The following is a 14,146-nucleotide window of genomic DNA, read 5'->3' as shown; positions in this document are numbered from 1 at the left end:
GCCTCCGGCTAGTCGGGATTCTTAACAAGGAAGGGTTACGTTTTCGCAAACTTTGGCCGTGTAGCACTTATATTTGAACAGACTTAACTGATTAGAGTGTAATGTGAGTGTAAAACTAGCACTTCACATTACATTCTTAACAGTTGTTGTTTTGGTTCTGTTCTGTCGTTTCGTTAACTGCGTTTCGTTGGCCCTGAAAAGCCCCTATGGGGAGCGGTCAAATAACTATGTATGTATTTTTTTTTTTGCCGTCACAATTCTGCACAGTGTGTGTAAAGGCGAAGAACTCGTGGTGTTCTAAAAACAAAAAGATACGTGCGCGCAAAGTTTGACTCATAGGGCTGGTAAGGGAAAGGGCTCCTGATTTCAGAGTCGCCTTTTTATGTTCAAATTCTCCAGGAACCGCCATCTTGAATAACTTTGACGTATAACGGTTGCTCTGTTGTTATTTTCTGCGTCACAACAATGAGCCGTTTACTCCTCACATGTATTCAAGATGGCGGTCGCTGGGAAATGCGAAGATAAACTCCCCATCGCGTATAAACCATTCTGAATCAAATTAGAAAATTTATTATGTACAATAACGTTACATAAACAATATTCTTTGAAATAAATAAGTCCATTTTACAACTGCAACGCAACGTTTCTATGAAATGAAAAGCGCTTGGCGTGGCTGGGCTCAACTACCACTGACTTGATTCATTTTGCCTGTGGTTTGTCCCAAATTTCTTCTTCGCTTTGTAAATATCCACTGGACTGGTTGTCTCCTGTCACATACTATCTTCAGATTATTAGAGTGAAACGCCTTTAAACTATAATCCTAGCCAAAACATCTGGGACACTTCGATTGATCTTCCCTATCCCCCTGGACAACGTTGAGTTTCCAAGTTCGAGTACGATCTTGCCAGGTTTCTTCCCCACTTTCCCCTAAAGAATGTCGACACTTAGACTTGTGAAAATGAGCAAAGTGTTGACACTGTTTAGGGGGAATTGGGGAAGAAACTTGGCAAGATCGTAGTTGAGGGTGGGAATTAATCTATCAAAAAAAAGGATTGAAAAGGGGTTAGCCACAAATGCTTTGGCCAGTATTGTTTCTTGATATCAAAGTGCACTTGCATTTTTTCTGCCTTTCAAAAATTAGTTACATTCGAGGGAGTTACTGCGGAATAGCATACAACCTTTTGATCGCTATTGTAAGCGTTTAGCGTCGCTCCATGAAAAACAAGCCAGAGGCAGTTAAGCCCAACGAGAAATTTCTTTCTAGGCGCTCAACACATTAAAGGCAACCGTTTTAGAAACACGGATAGTAAAGGCGAGCCTGTACAAATGGTGGAAGTAGAATCTTATAATTCAATTGAAGAGATACGATAATGTGTCGTAGAAACCAACTTTCTGCTAATGGATGGTTTTAACTAGCGTCGAAAGGATAAGCTTAACCAACGTGCATAAAGTCGGTAACGTCTTGTTAGAGCTTGTACTTATGCTTGCTTCGCAAGTGAAAACAAGCCTTCATAGACTATCGTTGTACACTCGAGTTTAGCTACCCAGAGTTAGCCTTGTGCTAATACAACTTGTTACGTTTCTTATGAAAATGCAAACTACAACATGACTTACACAAGGAACAGGTCATCTCCAGCAACAAAACCATTTATTGGCCAGGTTTCTAGGTCCACAACGTTAAAACGTTACCACAAAGCGAATTTGGCATCCATCAAAACCGGTCACGACACTACCTGGTGTGGAATTATGGAACTGACGCATACTGCAAAAAGGACTGAGAGGGTAGCCTTCGGGTTTACAACGTAACAACTTTAGGATTTAACTCCGATTGCTAAACGTTTAGTGTTTCAGTGATTTGTTGAATACCAGTACTAAAATCATTTTTTTTAAAAATAGCTGCTTGCCTTGTTAGTTCATCGGAGCGTAAAAGCGAAAGATACGGGTTTGAGTCTCGCTCCTCCAGATCTCCTCTTAAAATCTGAAGTCACATTTCTAATTTAGAGATGGCTTAAATGACTTTATTTCCGGTAGTTAGCCCTTAAAGGAGAAAGTGGTTTTGTTTGGTGGAATAATGTTGACCATTTTAAAATGGCTTTATTCCCCATTTCCGATAACGCGTTGGATTTAAACGCCATTTTTGAAGATTAAAATAGAACCGACCGTTAACGGAAGGGAAACAGACGCTCTGCCCGTTGCAGTTCGTCAATTCTTAGTCATAAAAAGGGAAAATTCGCTGTGCCTTGGTTTTCCGGTTGATTCCTGTCATCTGCTGTTCTTTGATTTCCTGGTATATCTTGCGCCCGCGCTGTTGCTCTTCTCTGTTCTCACTGGCTGGTCTCCAGTGGCTGTAGACCCTGCTAGGAGGTTGGGCACGGAATGAGTTTTGATAGCGGGAAAACGTACACGACCCTCTAAGGAATGAACAGAGTGCAGAAAACGGGATTCACCAAAAACCTTACACCTTAGAAAACATTGCCGTCCCCAGTTGCATTTGTTGGCATGTACACGAGGCAAGTCACGTCAAAGATACGAAGCATCTGCAGCACGGGTGTGACTGAAACGGACAATTTTGGGGCCAAACAGGTCGTTCCATGCACCCTTAAGGCGGCGAAAGACGAGATACAAAACCCTCAACTTGTCGCGCAACATTGTTTCGTTGCAAGTTTTGGTCGATGTTTCGCGTTTTTCACCTTGCGTGATCAACTTGACCCGCAACAAAAACATTTGTTGCGGGTTGAAGAAATGCAGAGCGCTGATTGGTTGATTTGCTAGTACGAGCACATCTGTTGCGCGACAAGTTGTGAGCTTGATCAAAAACGAGCAACAAAGCCAAAATTTGTTGCTCAGAGTAGACCCGCGCTCTACTTTTCGCAACAACTTTCTTCAACCCGCAACAAATGTTTTGTTGCGCGTCAAGTTGATCATGCAAGGTGAAAAACGGGAGACATCGACCCAAACTTGCAACGAAACAATGTTGCGCGCCAAGTTTAGGGTTTTTTGTATCTCGTATTTCGCCGCCTTTAGGTATATCGTTTGTAGTGTCAAATAATTATGAAAAAAAATTAAGCCTAATCAGAACAGGGTCCGGTTGTTCGAAAGCCGATTAACTTAATCCAGCATTAGCGCAAACTTTTGAGGGTGACATCATGTATACAAGTACCACCTTCACCTTGCCGGGTCTAAAAAAGATTTGAACCGCTACTACTTACCAGAAGAAAGCGAACTCCTTCTTGGAGATGTGTCTAGAGGCCGTGTTTGTTCCGCATATTTTGTGAAGAGTGGGCTAGACTGGAACGAAAGTAAGTTTTAAATTTTACTTTGTTTACGATGGTAACATATTAAACATGACAGTTTTCTAACATATGACCAACAGGATCAGAGTTATCACATGGCACAAACAAAGGCAGGCCTTGTAACCGACCACTTCCTGCCCTTTTTTATGCGAAAACAGTGTGGGTCGTATGGGTTTTGTCTTGAGACTTCCAGAGCCACTGGTGTATTGTAACAGTGAATACGAGACAGTCATATTAACTTCACGTCCATCAACGGTCTTCCCTGTGACTGCTCCACGCCCACGCTCCACCCTTTCCCTCCTAGGGGTGATACGATTTTACCCCTCCCCCACGTCAGACGGTTTTACTCGTCAATGGGGACCTCTTCAGGGATGAAAAGGCTGACAACATATACGTCCTCTCAAAAACCATCTTCCATTTCACCCTTTCCTTTTAGAGTGACAGTTGTTGCTCTGTCTAACGCCAGACGATCTTGTTCATCGATTGGGGCTTAAGGTTGAGAGGGTTAAGAGAAAGTGAAATTACGCTATCTTTCGCCGGCTTCTTTATCTAGGAGCCACGGACACGACACAATAAATCTGTTGTTATTTGAGAACCTACTTACTATAAGAGGGAGGGGACGTCCCAACAGGACAGCGGGATCCATTTGAGGAAGACTGACAGGTGAACGGTTTGTTCTGAAATACGAAAAAAAAAATTAACCACTGAAGCAATCAATCAATCAATCGTAAGGAGGCGTTGATTACTTTGGTGGAGAAGTTTTTTTGCTTATATTTTCCGGTCCATACGCATTCCGATCACCCATGATGTTCTCCTCTTCATCCTCGTGAACAACAGCCTGTTTGTGAACCCAGCTGAAATGATACAAGAGAGGTAAGTGGTAAGGCAAAGTTCATCATTCCGAATTCAACCTATTTCAATTTGGGTGTACATGTTACCGGGTACCTGTACGTCATCTGTTCTTTGTTGTACTGTTCAGTGGCTGGTGATGTTGACGCCAGATGACTTGCCATTGCTTCTCGTGCTGAGGTAATAAAAGAAAGAAAGTCTTAATAATAACAGTAATCACGAAATTGCTTTCGATGCCCAGCTGAAAATAGCGGTAAAATGGAAAAAAAAAAATTGGAGCTCCAACTCCCTTTAAAAAGAAGTGCTTTTAAAGCATCTAGGCTTCCCAAACGGTTATTCCTTGTGAAATGAATATTGAACAATTTAAAAGGAAAATGTATAACGTCATGTTCTTAAATTGAGAATCCTCATGAGATATAAGGCCAGACTCACAGCCTCCCATACGTAAGTCAGACCATATGCATTGCGTGTTTCCAAGAACTAAGTAATATACGATGCGAAGTTTCAGGTTTCAACCAGTGCATTTCAAGACAAAAATTTGCATGCAAATAAATGCTCCCTGGAACATATTTTTCTTTCTTTTTAATTATGAACACATTATTTGCATTCATGACTTGACCTACCACAGGGTCCTTTGAGGATTAAGTAAACGCTTGGCTCGTCATTTTTTCTAACCCCCTCCTACTCTTCCCCCCCCCCCAACCCACCCCCCTTTCGTGAGGTAAGACATAAGCAGGAGTCAGGATTTCGTTGTATTCACTCCGCTGCTTAGTTTCGTTTGACGTGAAAGAAGAAGAATCACGAAATCCCTTAAGCCGTTTCTTAACGCCCCGGCGCCTTGCCAATTTCGGAATGACAAGAGTCTGCCGTATTTGCAAGCTAGAAAAATTCCAGGAAAAGGTGCATCTTAGAAAAATGAATCACTAAAACTCGAAGCCGAAGCAGGGAGACTATGCAGTCTGTTGTTATTACACTTACCTGTGAAGTACTCGACTCTTGATGGCGGTTGCTTCTTGGTGGGTGGAGGTTTGACATCACGTAACTTGTGAGTCTCCTCGAGCCTCTTGAATAAAGCCAGTCGCTTGTTTGGATCTTGAAAAAAAGACGACAAAATTGCAACTTCCAAGACCTTTGTCATTCAGCAATCAAAATATCCTGAAAGACCACGGGTCCGTTAATCAAAAGCCCGCTTTCACTTTGTCGTTGTATAGGTTTATCAACTGTGTTTCTGGACACAAACATGAGAAAGCGGACACTTCGCGACGCTTACATTGCAGAGTTTCGCTGGCCATGATGGAGTTTTTCCAGTATTTCAAAACAAAACCGTCTTAACAAAGACTTCTTTAAACAATTTTATTCTCTCTTATTTCGAAAACGTGTTTAAAAATGAGCAGTTTAATTTGATTAAGTTGAATAAGTACAGGAACTGTGCCTCTTAACTTACCAAGAAGCTTTTCCTTCTTGCAGGGTTATACTTCATCTTCTTTGCTCTTCGCAACATTAATTCGGTTGTTTGAGAATTTTGAAACCCCCTATAAATAAAATCAAAAAGAGAATGTTTCAATACGCTCTTGTTGTCAAAAAATACGCACCGTAAGGCAAATTCTGATTACGTTGGACTAAAATGCATATCTGACTGATAATTTGAACACGGTATTTCTTGTCACCTTTTTTCTTCATTGATGTACTGTCTGTCATTTATAAAGAGCACCATAGAAACAATTACATGTAGAGATCTCCGCACCTCTCACGGGATATCAAGACGAACTCGCAATTGAACGCAACTCGTCGAGGTGTTCACTTTACTACGTGAATTACTCCAAAATCAAGATACATCACATCTTACCACTCAGAACTGAGTTCCTCCGCACGATGCGACAGATGACTCTGAACACCAGAGGTCACTGACATTCGATCTTGATCCACGGTTGCCTTAGAAACGACCACCTGATTTGCATCGACAATAGGTGAATCCGCTGATCGCCAGGCATGACGTGGTTTTGGTACAGTGGGATCATGTGATTCATCTCCAAGGGAAAAATACTTGCTATTCTGTTGGAGTAAATCATACAACGATAAGCACGTTGGGGATTACTTCAGAGCAACCTCTCCGAACACATATGTCCAGGAATGAACCTAATTAGATACGCGCCCAATTTTGACACCCACCACGTGTCGTTTAAGTCTAAAGGCGCTGTTACACTGTGAAATGTTTCGTGCAACTTGTCTCGCAATATTTTGGCGACATTGTGGCGGGACAAGTTGGACGAAACATAGCACAGTGTTACATACCCTGCACCGGCCAAAATCGTTGCGAGACAAGTTGCAAGAACCGTTACCCAAAGTAGGATTACGTTCTACTTTTCGTGTAACTTGTCTCGCAACGATTTTGTGTCTTTTAAGTCTAAAGGCGCTGTTACACTGTGAAATGTTTCGTGCAACTTGTCTTGCAATGTTTTGGCAACACTGTGGCGGGACGAGTTGCACGAAACATTTCACAGTGTAACATACCCTGCACCGGCCAAAATCGTTGCGAGACAAGTTGCAAGAGCCGTTGCCGAAAGTAGAATTACGTTCTACTTTTCGTGCAACTTGTGTCGTAACGATTTTGGCCGTTGCAGGGTATGTTGCAATTTGAAATGTTTCGTGCAACTTGTCCGGTCACAATGTCGCCAAAACAATGCGGGACGCGAAAAAAAATCATAGTGTAACAGCGCGTTAAGCCTTTGCTACCTTTTCCAACAATAAGATAAGGGTTAGCATTATTTTAGCTTTGAGGAGCAGCATTTTGGGGACACTTTGTGACGTTGATTGTCTATATTCCGAGACACGAGTGATGATGAAGTTGGCAAGGGCACACTTCGTGACGCTTACTAAAATCTCCGCACATCTATTTTCTTCCATTTCTGGACACATCTGGGATTGAATGGGTTACTGTAATTTTCATAATTCTGCGGAATCTCACTTTCAAGCGCTGAGCGCCAAACTGCGTTTTGGCTTTCATCAACCATATTTCCGAGCATAGCCGGTTAGATCTACTCCGCCTCCAGGAAGTGAATTGGAGTTCACAGCTCGAATACCATTATGATATCTATTTGAAGGTTCTTCAGAAAAAAAATTCGTACATATTTTATCGCTTTCCATCGGCGTCGACAGGCACTACAACTTACATCCTCATGCCTATTGGACAAAAATATGCTCCGCTAATATTTATTGTGGGAGAGGGATGGGGTGAAGGTCATCCCTACCCTACCCTCCCGGGCAACTTATCTCTCTGACTCCTCCTCTTCCGCACCACAACCAATCGTCGGCCCCTATGCAAGCTATGTTTATATCTATTTTTGTTTTCTTACCTTTGATGACTGCCCTGGCATCTTCAACGCTGGACCCCTTAGACACAATCGCAAAGTTATTAGGTTTAGGTTCCACTGACATAATTCACGGGCTAATTACTAGAAGCGAAAAGTGGTACCCCCACTTTGAGTGATCGCTTCCTCAGACCTACTCATTTTAAAAATCATGTCCTATCTATGTTTTCACCCAGTGGAATTAATGCATTTTTGACGTACGAGAAATTGTGCGTTGATTGACCAAAAGGGACAAATATTTCGCGGGAACGCTGGGCTAAAGATGGACTCCAAAGAAATGTGATAACGGAGTTGAAAGGATACGAGTCATGAACTCTTGCTTTATTGTAACATAATTTGGATTAAGCATTGCTCGTGTGAAACAGCCTATACGTCATGCCAGGGTTGAACTGAGACCAATATCAAGCGATAGAAACCGAATACTATTCCGCCATTAGACAGCCTTTAGGTTTTCAGACCGACCGTGTTGAGCTGCGTCGCTTGATGTACACCTTCAATACATACTATACATACTTAATTGACCGCTCCCCATAGGGGCTTTTCAGGGCCAATGAAACAATCAACGAAACAACAGAACACAACAACAACAACTGTTAAGAATCCCAACTGGCCGGAGGCAAACCAGTTGGCTATTTACAAGTGCAGCGGGGAAGTTGAACCAGGGACTACCAGGAACAAATTCAGCGAGTGGTCAGAGCGGGTCTTGAACCCGGGATCTCCCGATCTCAAGGCAAGCGCCGTAACCACTGGGCCACACATAACCGTTAACACATTACTAAGAACAGATACCTTGATGGCATCTGAGGAGTATCACTGGGTGTCCAGCCATGCTCTAAAGTCGATTCATCAAAATCAAAAGCTGTTAGATCAACTTCTTCATCGTAATCAAACTCCTCCTCCTCGTCACCATCATCGTAGAAGTGCGCTGCCCTCAGAGCTTCAGCCAAACGACGGCGAACACGCTGACCACGGAAATGAGCCTTTGGATAAACAAAACTAAACACGTCTAACTTCCTTTAAAGTTGGACAAGGCGGGTAAGATGAAAAATCTAGTACTTAAAATCTTCCCAAGCGTATTTTTTCCTAGGTGTTTCTGGTCTCGACACCAGAACCATTTCCGTTTTGCGCATGACTGAGGCATGGCTCTGTATTCCACAATACAGTTGTTCATCCCTTGGCCCTTGCGTAATAAGAAACGAACACATGAAGCATGCGGTTGGTTAATTAAACAAAAGTAAATTGTATTTCACCTGAATAACGATAGCTGCCGAGTTTCTTTGCGGGTCCCACGGTTCCCCTGCTTCAACTTTCAGTCGAGAACGAGCCAGGTAGCCTCGCCAGGCTGACTGGATTTTCACTGCTGCTTGCCACTAAAAATGGTATTAAGCAACTGGTATAATACTCGACAAAAAAGACGCATTTAATCGTTTTAGATACGAAATTTGAGCCTTGCAAATCTAAACTGTTGTAATGAATTGCTGGTTTTCACTCACGTGATCAACAGCCATGTTTTTCGACGAAAACAAAAGGAAGCGTTTGCATAATAATAGAGTTAAATTCCCGGAGGATTTGGTCGGGGCACCAACATGGCCGCCTTTTCTTTGTTTAGGGCACCAACATGGCGGTCGTGACGTCATGTGAAAACCGAGAATAGCATAAAAGTCCACAATGGCGTTTTCGCGTTTATCTCGAGTGACTTTTCGCACTTGTTACTGGACGCATGGGCCCCCGTGCTCAGAGCCAACTGCGTCGTTTCCCGCGTTCGGTATCGCGTATTTCCATGCGGCTCAGTTGATGTAGCATCGTATAACTGTACGGTTGGTTGCGGTTTCGAAACCCCTGCCGAACCAACCCTTCTCATTCCCAAGATCTAAATGTTAAATCTCCTTACTGACTGCTACACATTACTTTTCATGTCAGTTATGAGAATTTGATGACAAACAAAAAAAAAACCCTCGCATGCAAAGCAACAGCCAATGTTGTTTTAAATTCCAATGGTGGTAAACTTACCTTTGCGATGTTGATATCAATCAAGTGTCTAATGTACCAGCCCTTCCACAGTGCTTGGATCTTAACAGCAGCATCATGTCTCTGTTTTCTGTTATAAAAAAACGGAGAAGGCGTGAATAGAGGCACAAAATCGAGGCTTAATTATAGCCATGGTGTCGGGAGAAAAATTGCTTGTCTGAGATTTCTGCTAAAAACTTACAGAGAGTCAATAGACTGTTTTTTGCTGCTCCTTCGCTCCTTGTTCTGATTATTCTGCAACTTTCGTGGCTGTTCCATACTGAATTCTTGTGGTCTCCTTTTGCTGGCCTCAGCTTGGTAGCTTGCCAAGGCGAAGTTTTCGTGTTCCAGCAAGTGTCTGACAGCTAGTTCGAATCTCTCTTTGTAATGATGACTCTGTTTTTAATCGTTTTACGAAGAGAAAAATGAAAATAACGATAAATGTTGGTCAGAAGCGATTTGAGATTACAAATGCCAAAATGTAAGCTAAAAAAACCAAGGGTTATTGACACCCTGATAAACTGATCAGCCATACCATGAACTCAAGTCTTTCTGAAACATGTTCTGGATCGTATGCTTCAGTATCAGAGCTATAAACAACGAAAAACCTGTGTTAAAATTATTTCTTGCGCCTTTCGTAAAAACGCGAATTCTAAAGTCCAACTTCCCACCAACTCATTGAATTGTTCCAGTTATAGGTGGCTGTACAGTTAACTAACAAAAACCGACAAGAACAAGAAAACTAGATATGACTGAACAACATACATGTAAACTGCGGAAAGAAGCAGTTACAAACCGAAATGAAAGCCTAAAAAGTCTATGAAAAGGATTTGAACTCACGACCTCTGCAACCTCGCGCTCTAACCAATCGAGCTATCAGGCCAGCTGAGAGCTGGTCATTTTTCGGACCTTCCGTTGATTACTGCTCAAGAAACGTTTACAACTGTTACAATGGTCCGCTACAGAGATTGACGTCAGTGAGAAACGAAAGCGTTGATTGGTATTTTAACCAGGTTAATGAAAGGCCCAATGAGTTAGAATAGTTTTCAATAGCCCATTTCCGAGTTGCTGCATGCCTCAGTTTCAAAGAGAGTTCTGGTGCACAACCATTCAAATGGAAATGAGTTGCGAATTGTTATGCAAATCAAACTCATTTCCCTTACAATAGTTGAGCACCAAGACTCACTTCGAAACCGAGACAAACAGCAACTCGGAAATAGCCCACTGACTTCGGCTAAAGAACTACCTCTGACCAATAGCAACGTACGCAGACAACCAAACTAGCCAATGACAACGCGAAAAAATGCGGGTTGGCCTCCGGCTCCAAGCGCGGGAAAAAATGCGAGCAAGCGTGAGATTATTGAGCCAATCACCAAGCGCAGGACTGCAAAACCATTGCAATCGAAATGTACCACCGAAACTAGTAGAAAAAAGGGTCTTTTCATGATAGAAAGCAATGGGAAATGGGATTTTGTCAGAACATCAGGAAGACATGCCGTTAAATGGAACGCAACAGTTACTTTTTGTATCCAATTTCCTTCGTAGCCAGCCTTCGTCGTAAATCATCTTGGGTTTGCAGTTGATTCCGACACAACTCGACAAAGGCAACTTGATTTGGAACTGCAATCTGTAAATTGAACACAAAGATTGGTAGATTTTACTAAAACTTTTGTGAACTTAGTGAGTATACGCAGAGATGGATACCATAAGGGCGTGCGATCTGTTCGGGAATTTACAACGACGAGTCGTGGGCAAGCAACTGCAATCTAAAAAAAAAAACAGATGCTAAGACTATCTGATTTGCGAAATGAATAAAACATCAATTCACAAAAGAACAGGGCTCATTTATTCCCTCTTAAATATAATAAGGATTCTTTGGAGAGTACGTAGTCAATACCCCATTTTTTGAAATATCAAATATTCAGCTTGATAGTGAGGAAGTGAGGGCTTGATAGTGAGGAAGTGAGGACAAAAAAAAAAAAATAGAAACACGTTGGAAAGGATGTGAAAAATATTTACATATTTGTCTTTGTCCAATAAACCTTTATTTCAAGCTGAATTTTAATATATCGAAAAATGCTTATTATAAACGGATTCTCGGTATATTTTGAAGCAGATGACAACTGCTAACCCCAGTGAATGAAATGGTGAGATGTATTATTTGAATAGTCACTCGGGAATATTCGGACGCAATTCGGGTGCTCCTTTTCAGGTTCGAATCTTGCAAAGAAGTATTCGGATTTTTTTCCGAATATTCCCGAGTCAATATCGAAAACTTCGTGGAAGGCGAGTGCTCTGACCACCACGCCAACCCTGATGAACAGATAATGCATCGGAAACGGCTGTCTTCCTCATGAAATATTGGTGTATTTTAACAAAAAAATATCCCGGTTTTCCTGAGCGAGTCATTCCCGCATGGGCCATAAAAAGTCAGTAACGCACACATTTTAGAACAATATTTGACGAGATTATCTTACCGCGTCTTTTCCAGAAAGATTCTCGCCATTCAGAATCTTCAGAAATGGCAACGCTTTCAGTATTGACGTCCTGTGGACGTGAGAAACGACGAAGAAAAAAACTCTGATTATCACACTAAGAAGTTTCAGATGGGTTCTAAATGCAAAGATCTAAAGAAAGATAAGACCCTTTATGAAGGAAGTAAACTTATCACTTAAGGAAGCTTTTAGTTGAGCGCTTTCAAACAAAAACCAGAGTAGTACCGAAACAAACAATCAAACGTTGAGCTACGCTCATGTTATCGAACCGAGGGAGGGGATGACGGGAGAGAACACAGCCAACATAATTTTCCACTCTAAATTTAGGCCGTGGGTATGATGCGCGGATATTTTAAGGAAGACACCTGATTGGTTAGTTGTAATGACGTCATTTAAATTCAAGACTTGCAGCATTATCATAAGCTGCGCGACCTTGGGCACGTGACCAAATTAAAATAACTTTCACAGCATGGCGCAAAGCTTAAAATAGATGGAAAAAAACATCATGAGGCATGGGGATGAGATCTATCCCCTCATCCTTTCTTGGTCGAACTTAATAAAAAATTACTTCAATTTGCTAGGGCTTTCAATAACAACAAAAAGCGGAAGTGCTTAGAGAAGTAAGGTGCAGAAACTTTGGAGTTATACCTGCATGCCGGATCCTCCTGCACTGGATTGCCCTCTATCTCTAATTTTCTAAGCCTGACACAATTTTGAAGCCCGGGAACAAGACTGTCGGTGTCTAAAAATACGTCGTGGCGTTAATTAAGCTTTGATAAGCTTGAGATGATTCAGTCATCCCTGATATGTACGTTGGATACAAGACAACGAGGCGCCGAGCTGGCCATATACCTCACAACGGCAAAAGCAATAATTGTTTTACTAAATATATTCTAAATGTTTAGATACTAAGAATTCAGCGTCTCGACACAAATTTATCAGTTCGGCAACACTCCGCGTGATCTTACGCTGTACGATCTGACAACTGAGGTTAAGGACCTGTTTACAGCTGGGGTAACCCGCCTGTCCATATAAACTCTTATTTTTTCAGCCACGCATTTACACGATAGGTGAGGTAACCCGCCAAGGCGTGTCGCCCGGTCTGCCAGACCTCTTGCTAACCAAGTTCGAGGTCTGTACTGTAAGTTCGGACCGAGTTTTTTTTCCGTTGATTTGGGAAAAAAACGAGGATCTGTAACTTTCAGCACGGACCGAGAAAACGAGGTTAGTAAGACATTTACTATATCTCTGAGGTAATCTGGCGCGCAGAAAGAAAACTAGTTGAAGTCAAGCGGAAGTCAGCATAACAAGTTCATGTAACAGAAAGGACATGAAAAACTTGCTTGAGAATGTCTGAGTTTATCGAGATTTCAAATTTAGCGGGAATACCACCTGCTAATTTAGCCAATCACAGCGCTTGTCCTATCTGAGAGAAGGATTTTATCAAAATGATTACCTGAGATGAGGTTGTTACTTATCTCCAAAGTTTCCAAACTGATCAAGTTGTCAAGGGAAGGCAACAGGGAAATACTGCGAAAAAACGAGAAATTCAGGCCTGAATATGAGAACGGAATTGAGCCGATCGACCGGTCCGGTTGGTTCAATTGATTGAGCATTGGACTTCTGTGCGGGAGGTCGCAGGATCAAAACTCCGGCCGGACCAACACTCAGGGTCTTCAATAACTGAGCTGAAAGTGCAGCCTTTGTAGTTACATCCGCAAATGGTTAAGCGGCCTTCACACGACAAACTATAGTTGGCAAACTCATCTTAGCAAACGCGAGTCGTTCACACGTCAAATAAGAGTTTACCAACACGGAAAAGTTGGTGAAAACGTTGGCAAGAATAGAGAAAAGTTCTTTTTGTTGTGTCTTTCACACACGCAAACTTGAGTTTGTCGTGTGAAGCCCGCTTTAGAAGAAGACGTCGCCCTCAAAGAACTTAAAGTCCCAATTAAATACTGCTAACGATAAAAGACGCACCTATTTTGGCTGCCACTGAGAACCTGTAGTAAAGGAAGCCATGCTGTGGACAAGCAAAACAAGGAAGAGATGCTGTTGTCGTCCAGTTTGAGCTCCCGTAAGAGGACACAGTTTGTAAGGAGCGGAGGCTGTTAAAAAGAAGACAGATGTAACG

General features: G+C 42.2%; 1 protein-coding gene across 1 annotated transcript in view; it reads right to left on the bottom strand.

Moving 5' to 3' along the window:
• Nucleotides 1–547: 547 nt before the first annotated feature.
• Nucleotides 548–14,146, bottom strand: part of LOC137970337 (leucine-rich repeat and IQ domain-containing protein 1-like) — a 33,783-nt gene continuing 20,184 nt past the window's right edge. Inside the window, exons 16-34 of the mRNA XM_068816861.1 lie at nucleotides 13,993–14,120; nucleotides 13,469–13,542; nucleotides 12,661–12,754; nucleotides 11,995–12,064; nucleotides 11,038–11,144; nucleotides 10,053–10,107; nucleotides 9,720–9,913; nucleotides 9,521–9,608; nucleotides 8,761–8,880; nucleotides 8,300–8,490; nucleotides 7,496–7,532; nucleotides 5,989–6,194; nucleotides 5,583–5,674; nucleotides 5,121–5,234; nucleotides 4,239–4,317; nucleotides 4,040–4,147; nucleotides 3,898–3,970; nucleotides 3,210–3,288; nucleotides 548–2,411 (exon numbers count right to left, since the gene is read on the bottom strand). Of these exons, the coding sequence (XP_068672962.1) occupies nucleotides 2,263–2,411; nucleotides 3,210–3,288; nucleotides 3,898–3,970; nucleotides 4,040–4,147; nucleotides 4,239–4,317; nucleotides 5,121–5,234; nucleotides 5,583–5,674; nucleotides 5,989–6,194; nucleotides 7,496–7,532; nucleotides 8,300–8,490; nucleotides 8,761–8,880; nucleotides 9,521–9,608; nucleotides 9,720–9,913; nucleotides 10,053–10,107; nucleotides 11,038–11,144; nucleotides 11,995–12,064; nucleotides 12,661–12,754; nucleotides 13,469–13,542; nucleotides 13,993–14,120 (2,058 nt within the window). The 3' untranslated portion in view covers nucleotides 548–2,262. The remainder of the gene's footprint in view (nucleotides 2,412–3,209; nucleotides 3,289–3,897; nucleotides 3,971–4,039; nucleotides 4,148–4,238; nucleotides 4,318–5,120; nucleotides 5,235–5,582; nucleotides 5,675–5,988; nucleotides 6,195–7,495; nucleotides 7,533–8,299; nucleotides 8,491–8,760; nucleotides 8,881–9,520; nucleotides 9,609–9,719; nucleotides 9,914–10,052; nucleotides 10,108–11,037; nucleotides 11,145–11,994; nucleotides 12,065–12,660; nucleotides 12,755–13,468; nucleotides 13,543–13,992; nucleotides 14,121–14,146) is intronic.

Source organism: Montipora foliosa, chromosome 9, assembly GCF_036669935.1.
Source record: "Montipora foliosa isolate CH-2021 chromosome 9, ASM3666993v2, whole genome shotgun sequence".
Classification (NCBI taxonomy): Eukaryota; Metazoa; Cnidaria; class Anthozoa; order Scleractinia; family Acroporidae; genus Montipora; species Montipora foliosa.
Note: the sequence above shows the minus strand (reverse complement) of the source record. Positions and strands in the feature narration are given on the sequence as shown.